The sequence below is a fragment of the Medicago sativa genome, chromosome 5 (assembly GCF_051527215.1).
Source record: "Medicago sativa cultivar Bolivia chromosome 5, Bolivia_mono, whole genome shotgun sequence".
NCBI classification, from domain to species: domain Eukaryota; kingdom Viridiplantae; phylum Streptophyta; class Magnoliopsida; order Fabales; family Fabaceae; genus Medicago; species Medicago sativa.
The window spans coordinates 58879261-58894120 of record NC_140753.1 but is presented as its reverse complement, the minus strand read 5'-3'; the positions used below and the strand labels follow the sequence as shown (position 1 = coordinate 58894120).

Genomic DNA, 14860 nt, shown 5'->3' with positions numbered 1-14860 from the left:
CCATCAACCTCCCTCCCTCATCACCGTACCTCGCCACCAACACTTTATACAACAACTCGTCCATATCCACCAACATTCGCCAACATCATTTTTCTAGCAATGCAATATTAAAATCCCACATCTTCCTGACCCCCAAACCTTTGTACTCCTTTTTCAAGTAGAGGAGATTATATGTATGAGCCATGAAGAAGGAATGAATGTAGACCGCGAGAGAGGACATGACAAACTTCACGAGAATCATACGACCACCCATTTATTATTATTATTATTAATTTTTGAATGACAAATGTTAATTGTTAGTTTGTTTGAGTTTTGAATTCAAAACATTTAACTCTTTTCTATTCATTCAAATCAGTTGGACTACTTAATCCTTCCCAAAAAAATGTGATAGATCACACTAACATAATAAAAAGAGATAAAATTAGATGTTGAATGAATATTCACAATTACATTTTTTTTTTGCTGATAAAGTTATACTTAAAAATAGCCAAACATAACACAATAATTAATTAATTACTTTCTTACAAAGACCATCCAACCATGAAATGAACCACATTAACTCGATGACAAAAGAGAATGCAATTTTTAGTTTAATCTACACACAAAAAAAGACAACACACACCAAGGCCACAAACCCCACCTAACCCTCTACAGTAATTCCACCTAACCAAAAACCCATACACATCATCATCATCAAAACCTCTCTATAAAAACCCAACAACCACTCCTAACATTTCAATTACCCCAAAACACAAACAAGAGAAAAAAAACACAAAAACACACTCAACAATGGATCTTCTCCTCCTTGAAAAGACCCTTTTAGCCCTCTTCATTGCCGCCACAATCGCCGTCACAATCTCAAAACTCCGTGGCAAACGCTTCAAACTCCCACCAGGTCCAATCCCAGTCCCTATCTTCGGTAACTGGCTTCAAGTCGGAGATGATCTCAACCACCGTAACCTCACCGATTACGCCAAACGCTTCGGCGAAATCTTCCTCCTACGTATGGGACAACGTAACCTAGTCGTAGTTTCTTCCCCAGAACTCGCCAAAGAAGTCCTCCACACACAAGGTGTTGAATTCGGATCACGTACACGTAACGTAGTATTCGATATTTTCACAGGTAAAGGACAAGACATGGTGTTCACTGTCTACGGCGAACATTGGCGTAAAATGCGCAGAATCATGACCGTTCCGTTCTTCACAAACAAGGTTGTTCAACAGTATCGTTACGGGTGGGAATCTGAAGCTGAGAGTGTTGTTAACGATGTTAAGAACAACGCCGAAGCGAGTGTTGGTGGGATTGTTATAAGGAAGAGGTTACAGTTGATGATGTATAATATAATGTATAGGATTATGTTTGATAGAAGATTTGAGAGTGAAGAAGATCCTTTATTTGTGAAGTTGAAAGCTTTGAATGGTGAAAGGAGTCGTTTGGCTCAAAGTTTTGAGTATAATTATGGTGATTTTATTCCTATTTTGAGACCTTTTTTGAAAGGCTATTTGAAGGTTTGTAAAGAGGTTAAAGATCGTAGGTTGCAGCTTTTCAAAGACTATTTTGTTGATGAAAGAAAGTAAGTTTTTTCTTCTTTTGAATTTTTTGATTATTTACCTTTTGTGAATATACCATCTTTTTTCTTCATCTTTTGTTACTTTATCCTTTTGCATTTTTGGTTTGTGCCGTGTGCCCAACCACATGTCTCATTCCTAACATGACAAGTTTTTTTTTTTTGGACAAAATTGAATTTTCTTTTACATCTTTTGTTTTGGATACAAATTCATTTAATCCATATTAGGATTGATTGTGAATTCTTCATTTAATTTTTATCTAAATCCGTGTGTCATTCTGAAATTCTAATTCTTTTGAACGATTTGTTCTTCTTGTGTGAAGTTCATTCACCATTTGACTTTACATTAGTAGGACGTTGATTATTTTAATAACATTTAAAGGGGTGGATGAAAGAGTCAAATTCTGAATAATTATTTGAAACACCCACTTAGCACTTACTTGGGATGATTGTTAGTATAGCTAATAAATTAAATTAAATGGAAATTATTATGTTACCAGGAAGCTTGAAAGCACCAAGAGTACCACGAGCAATGATGGACTAAAATGTGCTATTGATCACATTTTGGATGCTCAAAAGAAGGGTGAAATCAATGATGACAACGTTCTTTACATTGTTGAGAACATCAATGTTGCTGGTAAGATATGTTTTTTATTTTGTTACCCCTTTACAAAAAGAAATGTAGTGCTATGCATGATTTATTTTTGCTTAAGGTAGTGTTACATGATTTATGCTTTAGTTTACTTTTTCTTCTATTAATATTTCAAATAATAATTAAAAGGGTATTAGAATCGGATTTTAGTCAAATATATTGAACTAAAATAATGATTATAATAATTAATCTGACAAGAAGGTGGATGTATTGTCAGAATGTAGTCATGGGCATAATTGTCATTTTTCTTAAATCATTATTTAATGTGATCATAGCCGCCGACCTTCCTTTCCACCAACAATTTGAATGACAGCTTCCATTAAAGAAAAGAAAAGGAATGTTAGGTTTATACACGAAATTGAACCCCTTCACATGTAAGTAAATTGTTTTGGTGGTTGTGTCGACAAAGTTAAGAAGTGAAATGATAAAGAGGCTAGTAATATTGAGAGATTAAAAAACTTATAAAATTGAGGCTTACATAAGTATAGAGAAATTAAGGAGTCTCTCACATTCGAATGTCATAACTTATTTTAACAATGTTTTGGAAATACTAGGTTGTAGATACTATTAAAGGAGGAAAAATGAACACGTAGATTTTGCAATGAGACATTAATCATTAATAAAGAGAGAGGAATAGGTGAATGATAAATAACATTTCAGCCCATTCTGGTTCTCAAACAAAACAGTATGGCCATGGGGCCATAGGACTCATTCTTCTTACTAACAACTTGCAATAGTATTTTGATGTTGACTCCTTCAGTTTTGAGGTACTGGTTGGATCTATATTGGGACTCGATCTAACCATCATTTCTTTTGTTGTATACTTGTATGTGCGTGCCGTGTGTACTTAGTTTGGTCAAATTTTAAGCATTTTGTGTCTTTTATAAGCTTGTGAGCAAAAGGGAAATTCGTTTTCTTGTTTTGAATACTTTTATATAAATATAAATAAAAGTGCATTTTTACCTTTTTTTTTTCCTATAAGTAAAATCTTATCCTTATGTTCATTTTTATTTGTCATTTTTTTGATTTTTTTTCTGCAATTTATAAGTCATTTTCAAATTCTAAAATTTCATTAACTATTCTTCACATTTTTTTGAAAGGTAAAAGAATGTTTGAAATTATTTATTGATCTAAGCTATTTTTTTATTTTTGCGAAATAACTTTAAAATACATTCCTTAAAAAAAACTTTAAAATATATATTTTAGTAAAAAATATTGGTGTTTTTGATGAAGTCAAATTGGTTTTACTTTTAAATATCACTTTGACTAAAAGTGATAAAATATAACATTTGTGTCGAATTGAAAAATTTATAGCAGTCATGAGATTTGTTTTTAGAGTAAAAACAATTAAATATATAATTTATAAAAATATGAATTATTTCGATCAAACCCATTATAGTCAAACTAATTCTATTTAAAATCAAGTTGATGAACCTTTCAAGAGAAAACAATAATCAAGTTGATGAAGTGATGACTCTAAAATATATCGTGGCCACCAAATTTTATTGGTGCACCTACTACCTTCCAATAAAATGGTGGTCACCAAATTTGGTTGGTGCAACTGCCTCCCTATAAAGTTACATGTTGATTACTTGATTGTTTTGGACTTTTGGTTTAGATTAGATTAGAATAGAAGTTACGAGAAGAAAAGAAATCATGTGGATATTGAACTTTTTCGTATAGTCGTGCTATAGTACCTAAATGATAAGCATGAAATATTTAAGAATATCGTTGAAAACCTAAACTTTAATAATAATAAAACATAACTAAATTGCTCTTTATATTATACCTATAGTTCTTATGCCATTTTCTATTCTAATAATATGTTTCTTAAACAGCAATTGAAACAACACTATGGTCAATTGAATGGGGAATTGCTGAGCTAGTGAACCACCAAGACATCCAAAACAAAGTAAGGGAAGAAATGGACAGAGTTCTTGGACCAGGACACCAAGTAACTGAGCCAGATCTCCACAAGCTACCTTACCTACAAGCTGTGATCAAAGAGACACTTCGTCTACGAATGGCGATCCCACTCCTCGTCCCACACATGAACCTTCATGATGCAAAGCTCAATGGTTTCGATATCCCAGCCGAGAGCAAGATATTGGTCAATGCATGGTGGCTTGCAAACAACCCGGCTCACTGGAAAAAGCCGGAGGAATTCAGGCCCGAACGGTTCTTGGAGGAAGAGTCTCATGTTGAAGCTAATGGAAATGATTTTAGGTACCTTCCTTTCGGTGTTGGTAGAAGAAGTTGCCCCGGAATCATTCTTGCCTTACCTATCCTTGGTATCACTATTGGGCGTCTGGTTCAGAATTTCGAGCTTTTGCCTCCACCCGGACAATCAAAGATTGACACTTCTGAGAAAGGAGGACAGTTTAGTCTGCATATACTCAAACATTCAACCATTGTTGCTAAGCCAAGATCATTTTAATTAGTCTTCACACTAATACCCTTTTAATTTGTTTTTCTTTACTTTGTGTAATGCATTTTAATAATTCGAAATGTGGGAATGTTATTAAAATGTCTTATTAGCCTGCAATTGGGTAGGTGAATAATGTTGTTGTTTTGTGCTTGTCCGATGTATAAAGCTTTGAACTTGAAGTAATGGTTTTGAGATGATTTTGTAAATGTACTTACTTGTCCCTAATATTCTTCGATCAATAGTGTTCTGGTAAATGTCAGTGAACTTTTAGAGGATACTCAACAGTCCACAAATATATCTATATTTGGGTATGTAAATGGATTTTATGTGCATTCATTTATAATATTTTAATAATAATACATAATAAACATTCAATTTCTCCAATCCAACACCTCGATCAAATTTTTTAATCGGGAGACACATTAATCAATCCATAAAATAAACTCTATATCATCAAATTTTAATATTCTAATATAAAAAAAATGTGAATCCAACCAAAAGAAAGAGTGCTTTACAAAGCACCTCTCCAATATGTACTCATTTTTTGGCTCCACAACGTGGGTATTTGTTAGATATCAAGTCTTAAAGAGCAAGACCCTCACTTTATCGATAGTCTTAGCTTGGTTTTTATACATTCATTTGAAGAAGAAAAAATCGCATAGTTCAGCTTTTAACATTTTTTTCATTATGTCTCCCTCTGGTTCTTTATATAAATCACAAAACACATAAATCATTAATACCATTTAAACATCGTAGAAATAGTTATGATTGCCTTAGCTTGGCAGAAGCGTGTGAGGAAGGAGAAACGTGTCAAAGTTGAATCGTCTCAAGTACCATAGTCTGAGCATTTTCTTGAGTTTAATGGTGTACATATACTTATACTGGTGAAATACCACTCTCTTCACTAACATAACCACCACTTATGTTGATGTGAGATACTTAGGGTGTGTTTGGGAAGAGGGTTTAGGAGGGGAAAGGAGGGGAGGGCTCACTTTTATTTTTAAAATTACGAACAATGTAAAATGTCTTTTTAATATAAATTAAGTGTTTTTGAAGTATTATATGATCATTTATCATGTTGTTAATTCAATTTTTTAAAAATCATTTTATAATGTCTTTAAATTAAAAAAGGAATGTAAGCCCTCCCCTCCATTCCCCTCCTAAACCCTCTTCCCAAACACACCCTTAGAGTATTTTTGTGATCTGGAGATGATTCATGACTTTGCCTGGGGGACGAATTCCCTGATCCACTCATAGAGAGAGCTTAATGTCGCCTCCCTTTATAAGATGAAACAGCTGGCTGGTTACCTTACACCCCTTAAGGTAAAACAAGCACATTGTTATTTATGTAATTGTTAAAAATGTTTTATTCTATGTTGTTTACCAATTAATATATATATATATATTGATGCAAATATGGATATCCAGCATTTCCAGTGTGTTGGGACCAAGAATTTTGAGTAAGGGTACATGGAGGATCGACACCCTTGTGTTATGATGTTTACACCGCTTAAGGATCACACTTTCACATACCATTACCACGAGTACCTAGATCAACTGCTACCCTATGATTATGTCATTTATGCCTACATCACTCATCACCAATCATACACGTTCGAGAACATTAGCCTCTACTATGGCTAGATTAGATATGGACCTTGCATGGTTTGATATCTCCAAAAGTGCATCTTGCGGTAGTTCGAATTTTTTCGGACCATTTCTAGGCATACATCCATCTATACTTCACCTTTGGTAACTCGACATCAGATGTCTGAGGCTTATGAAATTTTTCTTGATCATGTGTTGGTCACGAAGGACGTAGGAGATCTTGTGTTGTACAATTATGCCTACAATTATGTTTTGTTTACATTGTCTACTCTTTGTGCCAAACATATATTTTATACATTAAGTTTATATAATCCAAAATGTCAAATATAATGAGTCCAATGTTGTTAAAATTTAGTGTCATGAGAGTTTGACACAATTTAGATTATATAAACTGAAATGTTAATTTATATTCAGATGCTTGTCAGACAAATAAACAATAGGATTATGAAATGTGATTTATTGGCAAAAATCTTGGTGTTATCAGTTATGGGGAAAGTGGGGAGAGTTCAAGAAGAATGGAAGGTACAAAAAGAAAATCACACAATATATAACGTATTTGACTATGTTTAACTGGGCCTTAGATCTTTTTTACATATTGACTTAATCTTGTTTTCCAGCCAAAAAATTAGGCGTTACTCTTTATACTCCCAATTTCTCCAACATACATTCAGTAAATAATTATCGAATATGTATTTAAAAAACCTTAGAGATATAGAGGACCTAATGAAAAACGTTAAAAAAAATATAATCATGATTAATATATAACGTCTAGAAAGTTGCGTATGAATTATTTTTCCTGTATCATTATTAATTAACAAACTTCCGTGTATTGAGTGAATAAGTAAGGAACTTTCCACTGCTCTTTGAATCTATAATTATCTGCAAATGACATTTCTCTTGTTTACTCCCTCCGATCTTTGTTATAAAAAAATTTTTTAAAAAAAATTGGTCCTATTTTTAAGAAAATGTCTCAACTTTTAAAATGTAGTTATTGCATAAAAGACTTTTATATCCTTCATTTAATGTTTCTCCTTTAATATTAGTGAGTGTATTTAATGTTTTACGATTTTTTAAGAGGATATATTTGTAAAATTATTCAAAAAGTTTTATTAATTAATGATTGTATTGTCTCTTATAATAAAGATCGGAGGAAATATAAATAAACGAAATAATAAAACCATTATAAACTCTTACACATAAGTGGATGTGTTGGAGTTTGAACCGCGTTCTTGATGTCTGACCTAGGATTTGTGGATTAATATTTTTTATCTGTAAATATTTGTATTTTATGAGAAATAAAAAAATGAATAGAAAATATTTACGGTATTGAATGAGCACACAAAATAACTCATCTTTTTTTTTTCTTTATTGAAGGGGAGAATTTATTTATTTTTTGCTAATCAAAAGTTGGGAAAAGGGAGTGTGGCTAGATGGGGCCGTTCTTATCTCCCTAAGTCCTAACTTGCATGTTTTTTTTGTGTGTGGGTATATCGTGAAGATAACTATATTATTTTATGCACTTAGATTATAAATTCTGTCGAACTAAAGACAACAATATCAAGATTCAATCTTCATCTTTGTCTATCTTCTCTCAAAGTGTCAAACTCATCAAAACCATACATTTCTTACCCAAAATTGCTATGGAAGCACAACCAACTTCCCTCTGCCACATGGTGGCAATGCCTTTTCCTGTACGAGGCAATATCAACCCTATGATGAACCTTTGCAAGCTCCTTGTCTCCAACAACAGCAACATCCATGTTACCTTTGTTGTTACTGAAGAATGGCTAAGCTTCATCTCCTCCGACCCAATACCCGACAACATAAGCTTCCGCTCGATCCCCAACGTTATTCCCTCTGAACTGATCCGCAGTCGCGACCACCCTGCATTCATGGAAGATGTCATGACAAAGATGGAAGCACCCTTTGAGGAGCTACCTGACCAACTTTATCACCCTCCTTCTATCATTGTTTATGATACTTTGTTGTATTGGGCTGTTGTGGTTGCAAACCGAAGGAATATTCCGGCAACATTGTTTTGGCCTATGCCGGCATCTATTTTCTCTGTGTTCCTACATCAACACCTTTTTGAACAAAATGGTCACTACCCCGTGAAATATCCAGGTAACCAAATCCAATATTCCAATAATATTTAGTTGATAAGGAAACCAAAAGCAAGGTTTTACATAACGGTTGTCGGTTGCAGTCTCGATCACGGCCGCGTTAAGGTTGTTGCGATTTCAACTGTTACGTGTGTTGTGTTACATATTACGATCGTCGCGGTGTGAATTAATCACAACAATACACAAATTTTATTAAATCATTTACTCTATCATATAATATATAATAACTTAAATTGAACTATTATTTAATATTTTATAAGATGATTAAAATAAATATAATAATTACAACGTTACAATAGTATACAACACGAAAATAGTCGATGAAAGGATTATGAGATATTTAATACTTTATAAGATGATTAAAATAAATATAATAATTACAACATTACAATACTATACAACACGAAAATAGTCGATGAAAGGATTATGAGATACTACTGACTCATCACAATCTCTCATTATCTATTTTCCCTTATGAACGGTGTTGTGTTTTTCGCTTCCGTAATGGCGTGTCGCATTCGTAACGGAGTTTTACGGTTGTATCGGCTTTTTGTCACGGTCGTAACGAGCGTTTCAGTGTAATTTTTCATCTCACCCTGAAAACAGGTAAAAACGGTATAGGTGGCTACATATACCTTTTTTGTCGGGGTCGTTTTCGTTGTAACAGACCAGTATTTAAAACATTGACCAAAAGTAGTAAGTTTGCATTTAATTCAATAAAAGTTTGACTTTTAAAAAGTTTTCACCACTTCCCAATACAAAATTTCTATTTTTATTCTCTTAACCAATGCCCTAAGGGCACTCTTTAGCATTTCCTTAATTTTTAAGGTTGATAATATTAGATATTTGTTGAAAAAAATTTGTGTGAACACAAGGATATGGACGCATTGTTTGAACACACGGTCATAAAAATACACATCATATGATTATTTAGAAAAAATATATTATTTTTTTTCATGTGTGTGGGGTCTAAAAGTTATGTTCAAATGTTTCTCTCCGTGTAAAAATTAGACTCCATCTTTTCCCACTCTATTGATTTCTCGTGCGTTCTATGCAGTTCGAATATATAAATTCGAACAACATAAACATCCTATACAAACCTCCAAAACACGTTAAAACATTTCAGATTTTAAAATATGAATAGAGCGTACAAAAAATTCATAGGGTGAAGAAAGTAATGGTCTAAAAATTATCCATGATTGTTCAAGTAACACAAAAACTGGCTCTTTGAATCGACACCCTAGCCCATCCGGCCTTTGTAGGCCACAACCTGTGCTGTGAAAATTGTAAAAAAAAAAAAAAAACTATGGTATAAAAATATGGTGTCATTGTTGGGTTTAATGTTTGAGTCATTATAATTGAACACATCTATTTTCTCGGCACTTCATTTTCTCTCTATCTCTCTTATTATCACATCATATCCCTAACATATCATGTCTATCATATTGTTCTTTCTATTTTTCTATTTCAAGATACAAAATGAATTTTTTTTGGTATAAATCGGATATCCTCCGCGCACAAAAAAAAAACAATATTGTTTTTTCTATTTTTCTATTTCAAGATACAAAACGAATTCTTTTTGTGGTGTAAACCGGGTATCCTCCGCACGCAACTGGACGGCAAGCTCACCAAAATTTAATCCGAACTTTTTTGGCTTGAATTATTGCCAAATGCCTAATATAGTTCATTCTAGTTATGTAATACTAATTTTATGATAGTTATGGACCTAATTAAAGAGTTACTTCCCCAAAATAAAGTTTAAATTAAGTTCGTCTCCAAAGGAGGAACCTTTGGTGACCAAAAATTTTCCTACTTTTTTTGGTTTGGATTCTTTCCAAATGCCAACTATAGTTCATTATAATTATGTAATACTCCTTGTATGATGATTATGGACCAAATTAACAAGTAACTTCCCTAAAATAAAGTTTAAATTAAGTTCGTCTCCAAATGAGGAACCTTTGGTGACCAAAATTTAATCCGAACCCATAACCTTCGTTAAGCTAGAAGAGACTCATGTCATCTCATCTAAGCGCTATTGGGTAGATACAAAATGAATTTGGGTGTACATAAAACATTTTTGTTTGTGTTCTAATATCATTTTTGATATCGTGATTGGGTAATTTTTTGATGACACCCCCATATATGAGGGATACCGATTTCACTCCCAAAAAATTTATTTAATACATACAAATAATTTTATTTATTATTTGATCTTTTTAATTTTAAAAATTATTTATAAATTTTTAATACTAATGGTGATGGGAGGCTACCGACATGTTCGTGGATGATAAGAGCTCTGTTGCCAACCGACCACCATCAACTACCACCAACACTAGGGTTGTCAAATGGGTGTCCGTCCACCTATCATTACTCAATATTATTTCAAGCTATTGCGAATTAAACCATTCAATATAAATTATTGCAAGTTGATTCTAAATTTAGATCTAATGTTTCTTCGATTTGTTACACGATATAAATATAGTGATTGCTCAATAAACCATTCAAATTGCTCAACTGATCCTTCAAAAAAAAAATTGCTCAACTGATCAGGTTGTAATTTCCAATGAGCATTTTTTGTGAGTAAACCCCGATAGGATCATAACTTTCGATGGACATTTTACTGAAATTGTGAGCAATCTAAGGTGCTTATGGGGCGATATTCACCTCACAATGTTGTAGATGATCTTAAATAAATAAAAAATGCATGGTTTTCTTATCTAATTGTGAAATTTTGTGATATTATACTAAATTGTGTATGACAGAAAATGGTGACAAACGTGTATGTTATATTCCTGGAATTTCCTCAACTCGCCTAGCTGATTTCGCTCTAAACGATGATAGTAGCCGAAGCAAACGAATGATGCATATTTTTTGAAAGGTTTTGAATGGATTCACAAAGCACAATATCTTCTATTCTCTTCAATATATGAGCTTGTATCTCAAGCCATTGATGTCTTAAAATCAAAATTGTCCTTGCCAATTTACACTATTGGCCCTACCATACCTAATTTTAGCCTTATTAAAAACAATCCAAAATCGAGTAACATTAATCATAGCTACTACATTGAGTGGCTTGATTCACAACCCATTGGTTCTGTTCTTTATATAGCACAAGGAAGTTTTTGCTCGGTTTCAAGTGCACAAATAGATGGGATTATAGCTGCTCTGTGTTCAAGCAATGTTCGGTTCTTATGGATAGCACGTAGTGAGGCTTCAAGGTTGAAGGAAATTTGTGGTGGTCATCAGATAGGACTGGTTTTGGAATGGTGTGACCAATTGAGAGTTTTGTCACATCCTTCTATTGGTGGATTTTGGTCTCATTGTGGTTGTAATTCAACAAAGGAAAGTCTTGTTGCTGGGGTTCCATTTTTGACTTCTCCAATATATATTGACCAACCATTTAATAGTAAGATGATAGTAGAGGATTGGAAAGTTGGATTGAGAGTGAAGGAAGATGTTAAGAGAGATACTTTGGTGAAGAAAGATGAAATTGTAAGGCTAGTGCATGAATTTATGGATTTGGATGGTGAGGTTACAAGAGATATTAGGGAAAGAAGCAAAAAACTTCAAAAGATATGTCTTAATGCAATCACAAATGGTGGCTCAACTCACACCGATTTTAATGCCTTCATCAGTGACGTAATGCATTTGTAGTCTATTGTTTTAATCTCAATAATGTTATTTGTACAACTTTGTTAGTTTAAATTTTATGTCATTGGATTGGGATTTTTATGTTGTATTTGGACTATGTAATGCATTCATTTTTTTAAGGTCTGCTCAAGGCCTTTCATTAAGAATATTATCAGCAATACAAAGAAGATTCTAATAAAATGTTTTGTAACGGAGGTTAAGATTGAAGCATTAAAAAAACAACTACTAGTAACAAAAAGGTTAAAGAAAATGAAAATAACAAACAATGAAATACGATCATTTGTTTATTCGGTTCGACCAATTGTACCTACTTCTCCGACTATAAAACAACTATAATTTCCTATATTATTTGTTCAACAGGTCTTACACAAAAGCGACAAAATCAAGAGCATTTGGATAAAACACAAGCACCTTTTTTAAAGTTGTTCTTTCCATAAAAACCAAATCTGGATTGAATGATGAATCAAGGAACTCCGAAAAGTATGGTTTATATAAACGAAAGTTGCAGGAACTAGAGAGATCCACTAATGTTCCTTAGTCCTCTACCATATTTAAGACAGTCAAGCATATAGTGCAAGGAACAATATAGGAAGGCAAGGAATAAGAAGCCCAAGATATGTCGGTGTTAGCTTGAAGGAAAGCAACCTACAATTGCATTTCCTGAACGACCTCAATGGAGCTAGGGTAGATGAATTAGTTGCTGAAACAAGAAAACAACAATGCAATATGTTTGGCTTCAGTAACATGAATGTGAGTATCGTGAGCTGCAAAAGGGCTTCAACGCCAATAATTGGCAGATTTCAACCATTAGTGAACCATTTCTACCAAGTTTCGCCCTAGGCAGTTTCAACCTTAATAAGTTAATTAGGAAATATAATCTTTAGTGAGGTTGAAGATTGAGTTCCTTCAAAATTTCCTCATTAGTGAACCATTCACAAGAAAAGGGAAGATTCAAATCCACATGTTTGAAGAAGAAAGCCTTGAAAGCCACATTGTATGTGCAAGCACGAAGAGTAACATTATTACGCACTTGATAGAGATCACCGGGGTAAGTATCTTCATGAGGATTTTGATATGGAAAGGTGGAAGCCATTTTTCATAAGGGGTCAAGAGGTTCGAATTGAAAAGAGTTGAAAGAAAAATCAAGGAAAATAAATAAGAGGGCCAAAAGGACTCCTTGTTGAACTTGTATATAGAGAAAGGTAACCTAATGACCAAGAGAAAATATCCCTAATCGTACATGATAAGTGAATCAACAAAGATTAACGACTTATGATATATCGCAAGCCGAATAAAAGGTTTTAATTGCTAGTTCTGTGCTTTTATGGTGCACTGGTCACATTGTTCACGCGCAACTCTTTTATTTATGTCACATCATCTTATCACTTAAAGACAAACAAATAATGTAACACATGGAGGCATGATATGTTTACACTTAAAAAAAATTATCTTATTATCCGACATCAGCAAATACATGATTAAGGATTAAGGGAGGAAACCCTTTGGCCAAGCAAAGGTTAGGCGAAGTCTAGGACAACCGAGTGAGGGAGAACCGATTCTTTCTCAAGTCTACTGACTAAGAACTTGGGTCTGGAGGATCTTATACTGACTCAAAGCTCAGTAGGATTGGACGATGAGTCTCAAGCCAATCTCAATGTTTATAACATCATTAACTACGAAGAGCGATAAGAAAGGAAACACGTTTGTGGGGGTTCTATGCACGAAGGACCTTGTCAACGGATCATTCCATGATGGAGGAAGCTAATAGCCAAATGGTGGGGCACCACAATCCCCTCAACGAGGGAAGCTAACACACTATAAGTAAAATTAGTCGATCAGAGATATTGTAGGCCATGTCGTTTGTCTAGTAGGGATAATTTTTTTTCCTATATATACGCAGTTCATAAATTGTAAAGGATCCAATCAAACAATGATATTTTTGCTATTTTTTTTTATCTTTATCAATCATTCTTTATCTATTTTTTTATGCATTTCGTAGTCTAGTAACTCAATAACCCATTACAACTACTGAATTTAATGCTTGACTAGAGTAATTAAAGAACCCACAATAGATGGATAGAGTTCCTCCCTTGACACTAATCACTTCAAGAGAGAAGGTCATGTTAAGGCCTTAGCTGAACCTCGCTAAATTCTTGCTTCATCAACGATTTCATATTTAATTTTTTGATGAATAAAGATGGCACTTCAACTTTTTGCCTCAGCGTTGTTCCACCCACGTTTCTGTAAAACCTTGTGTTGAACCCACGTTAGGCTAAAAGCTTCAATTGCTAGCTTTTAAAAATCATGGCAGTTTTGCCTTGAAAATCCCCCAAATGTGATTTTTTGCTTGCAGACTCCAACCCAAACAAGCACTTTGTCATTCACTTTTGTATGTGTGATTTGATTAGATGCATTTGTAAATAAAGCTTTACAACATCAATACATAGAAATTGTTCTTTTATTTGCTAGTTATTTAAAAAACAACATTTTATTTGAAAAAAGATAACCTAAAATCCTCATGTTTTAAAAAATAAAACATTAATTTCTATGTATCGACGAAAAACATGTTTTATAAGTAAAGTAAGATAATTTCTTCGAAAAAAAGTAAAGTAAGATATTATATTTTACTGAAAGATCATTAAACTATAATAGAGTAAAATAAATAAGCCATACAGAAACAAATTAGTATATATGAATGTCGACCTCTTTTTTTTAATCAATGAACCGTTTTTATTGTGCATATATATATATATATATATATATATATATATATATATATATATATATATATATATATATAGTTTTATCATACGATATATAAAAGTAGAGT

The 14860-nt window shown here is 33.1% G+C and overlaps 1 protein-coding gene and 1 pseudogene across 2 annotated transcripts; both read left to right on the top strand.

The window, feature by feature from the left end:
* Positions 1–737: 737 nt before the first annotated feature.
* On the top strand, positions 738–4854 carry C4H (cinnamate-4-hydroxylase). The gene is made up of 3 exons (XM_085708697.1): positions 738–1574; positions 2069–2205; positions 4059–4854. The coding sequence occupies exons 1-3, from the start codon at positions 790–792 to the stop codon at positions 4655–4657; spliced, it is 1521 nt and encodes a 506-aa protein (XP_085564823.1). The 5' UTR covers positions 738–789; the 3' UTR covers positions 4658–4854.
* A 2843-nt stretch (positions 4855–7697) lies between these two features.
* Positions 7698–12147, top strand: LOC146923531 (UDP-glycosyltransferase 87A1-like; annotated as a pseudogene). Its single transcript, XR_015009747.1, has 2 exons — positions 7698–8380; positions 11142–12147. The product of XR_015009747.1 is annotated as a UDP-glycosyltransferase 87A1-like (transcript).
* Positions 12148–14860: the final 2713 nt, after the last annotated feature.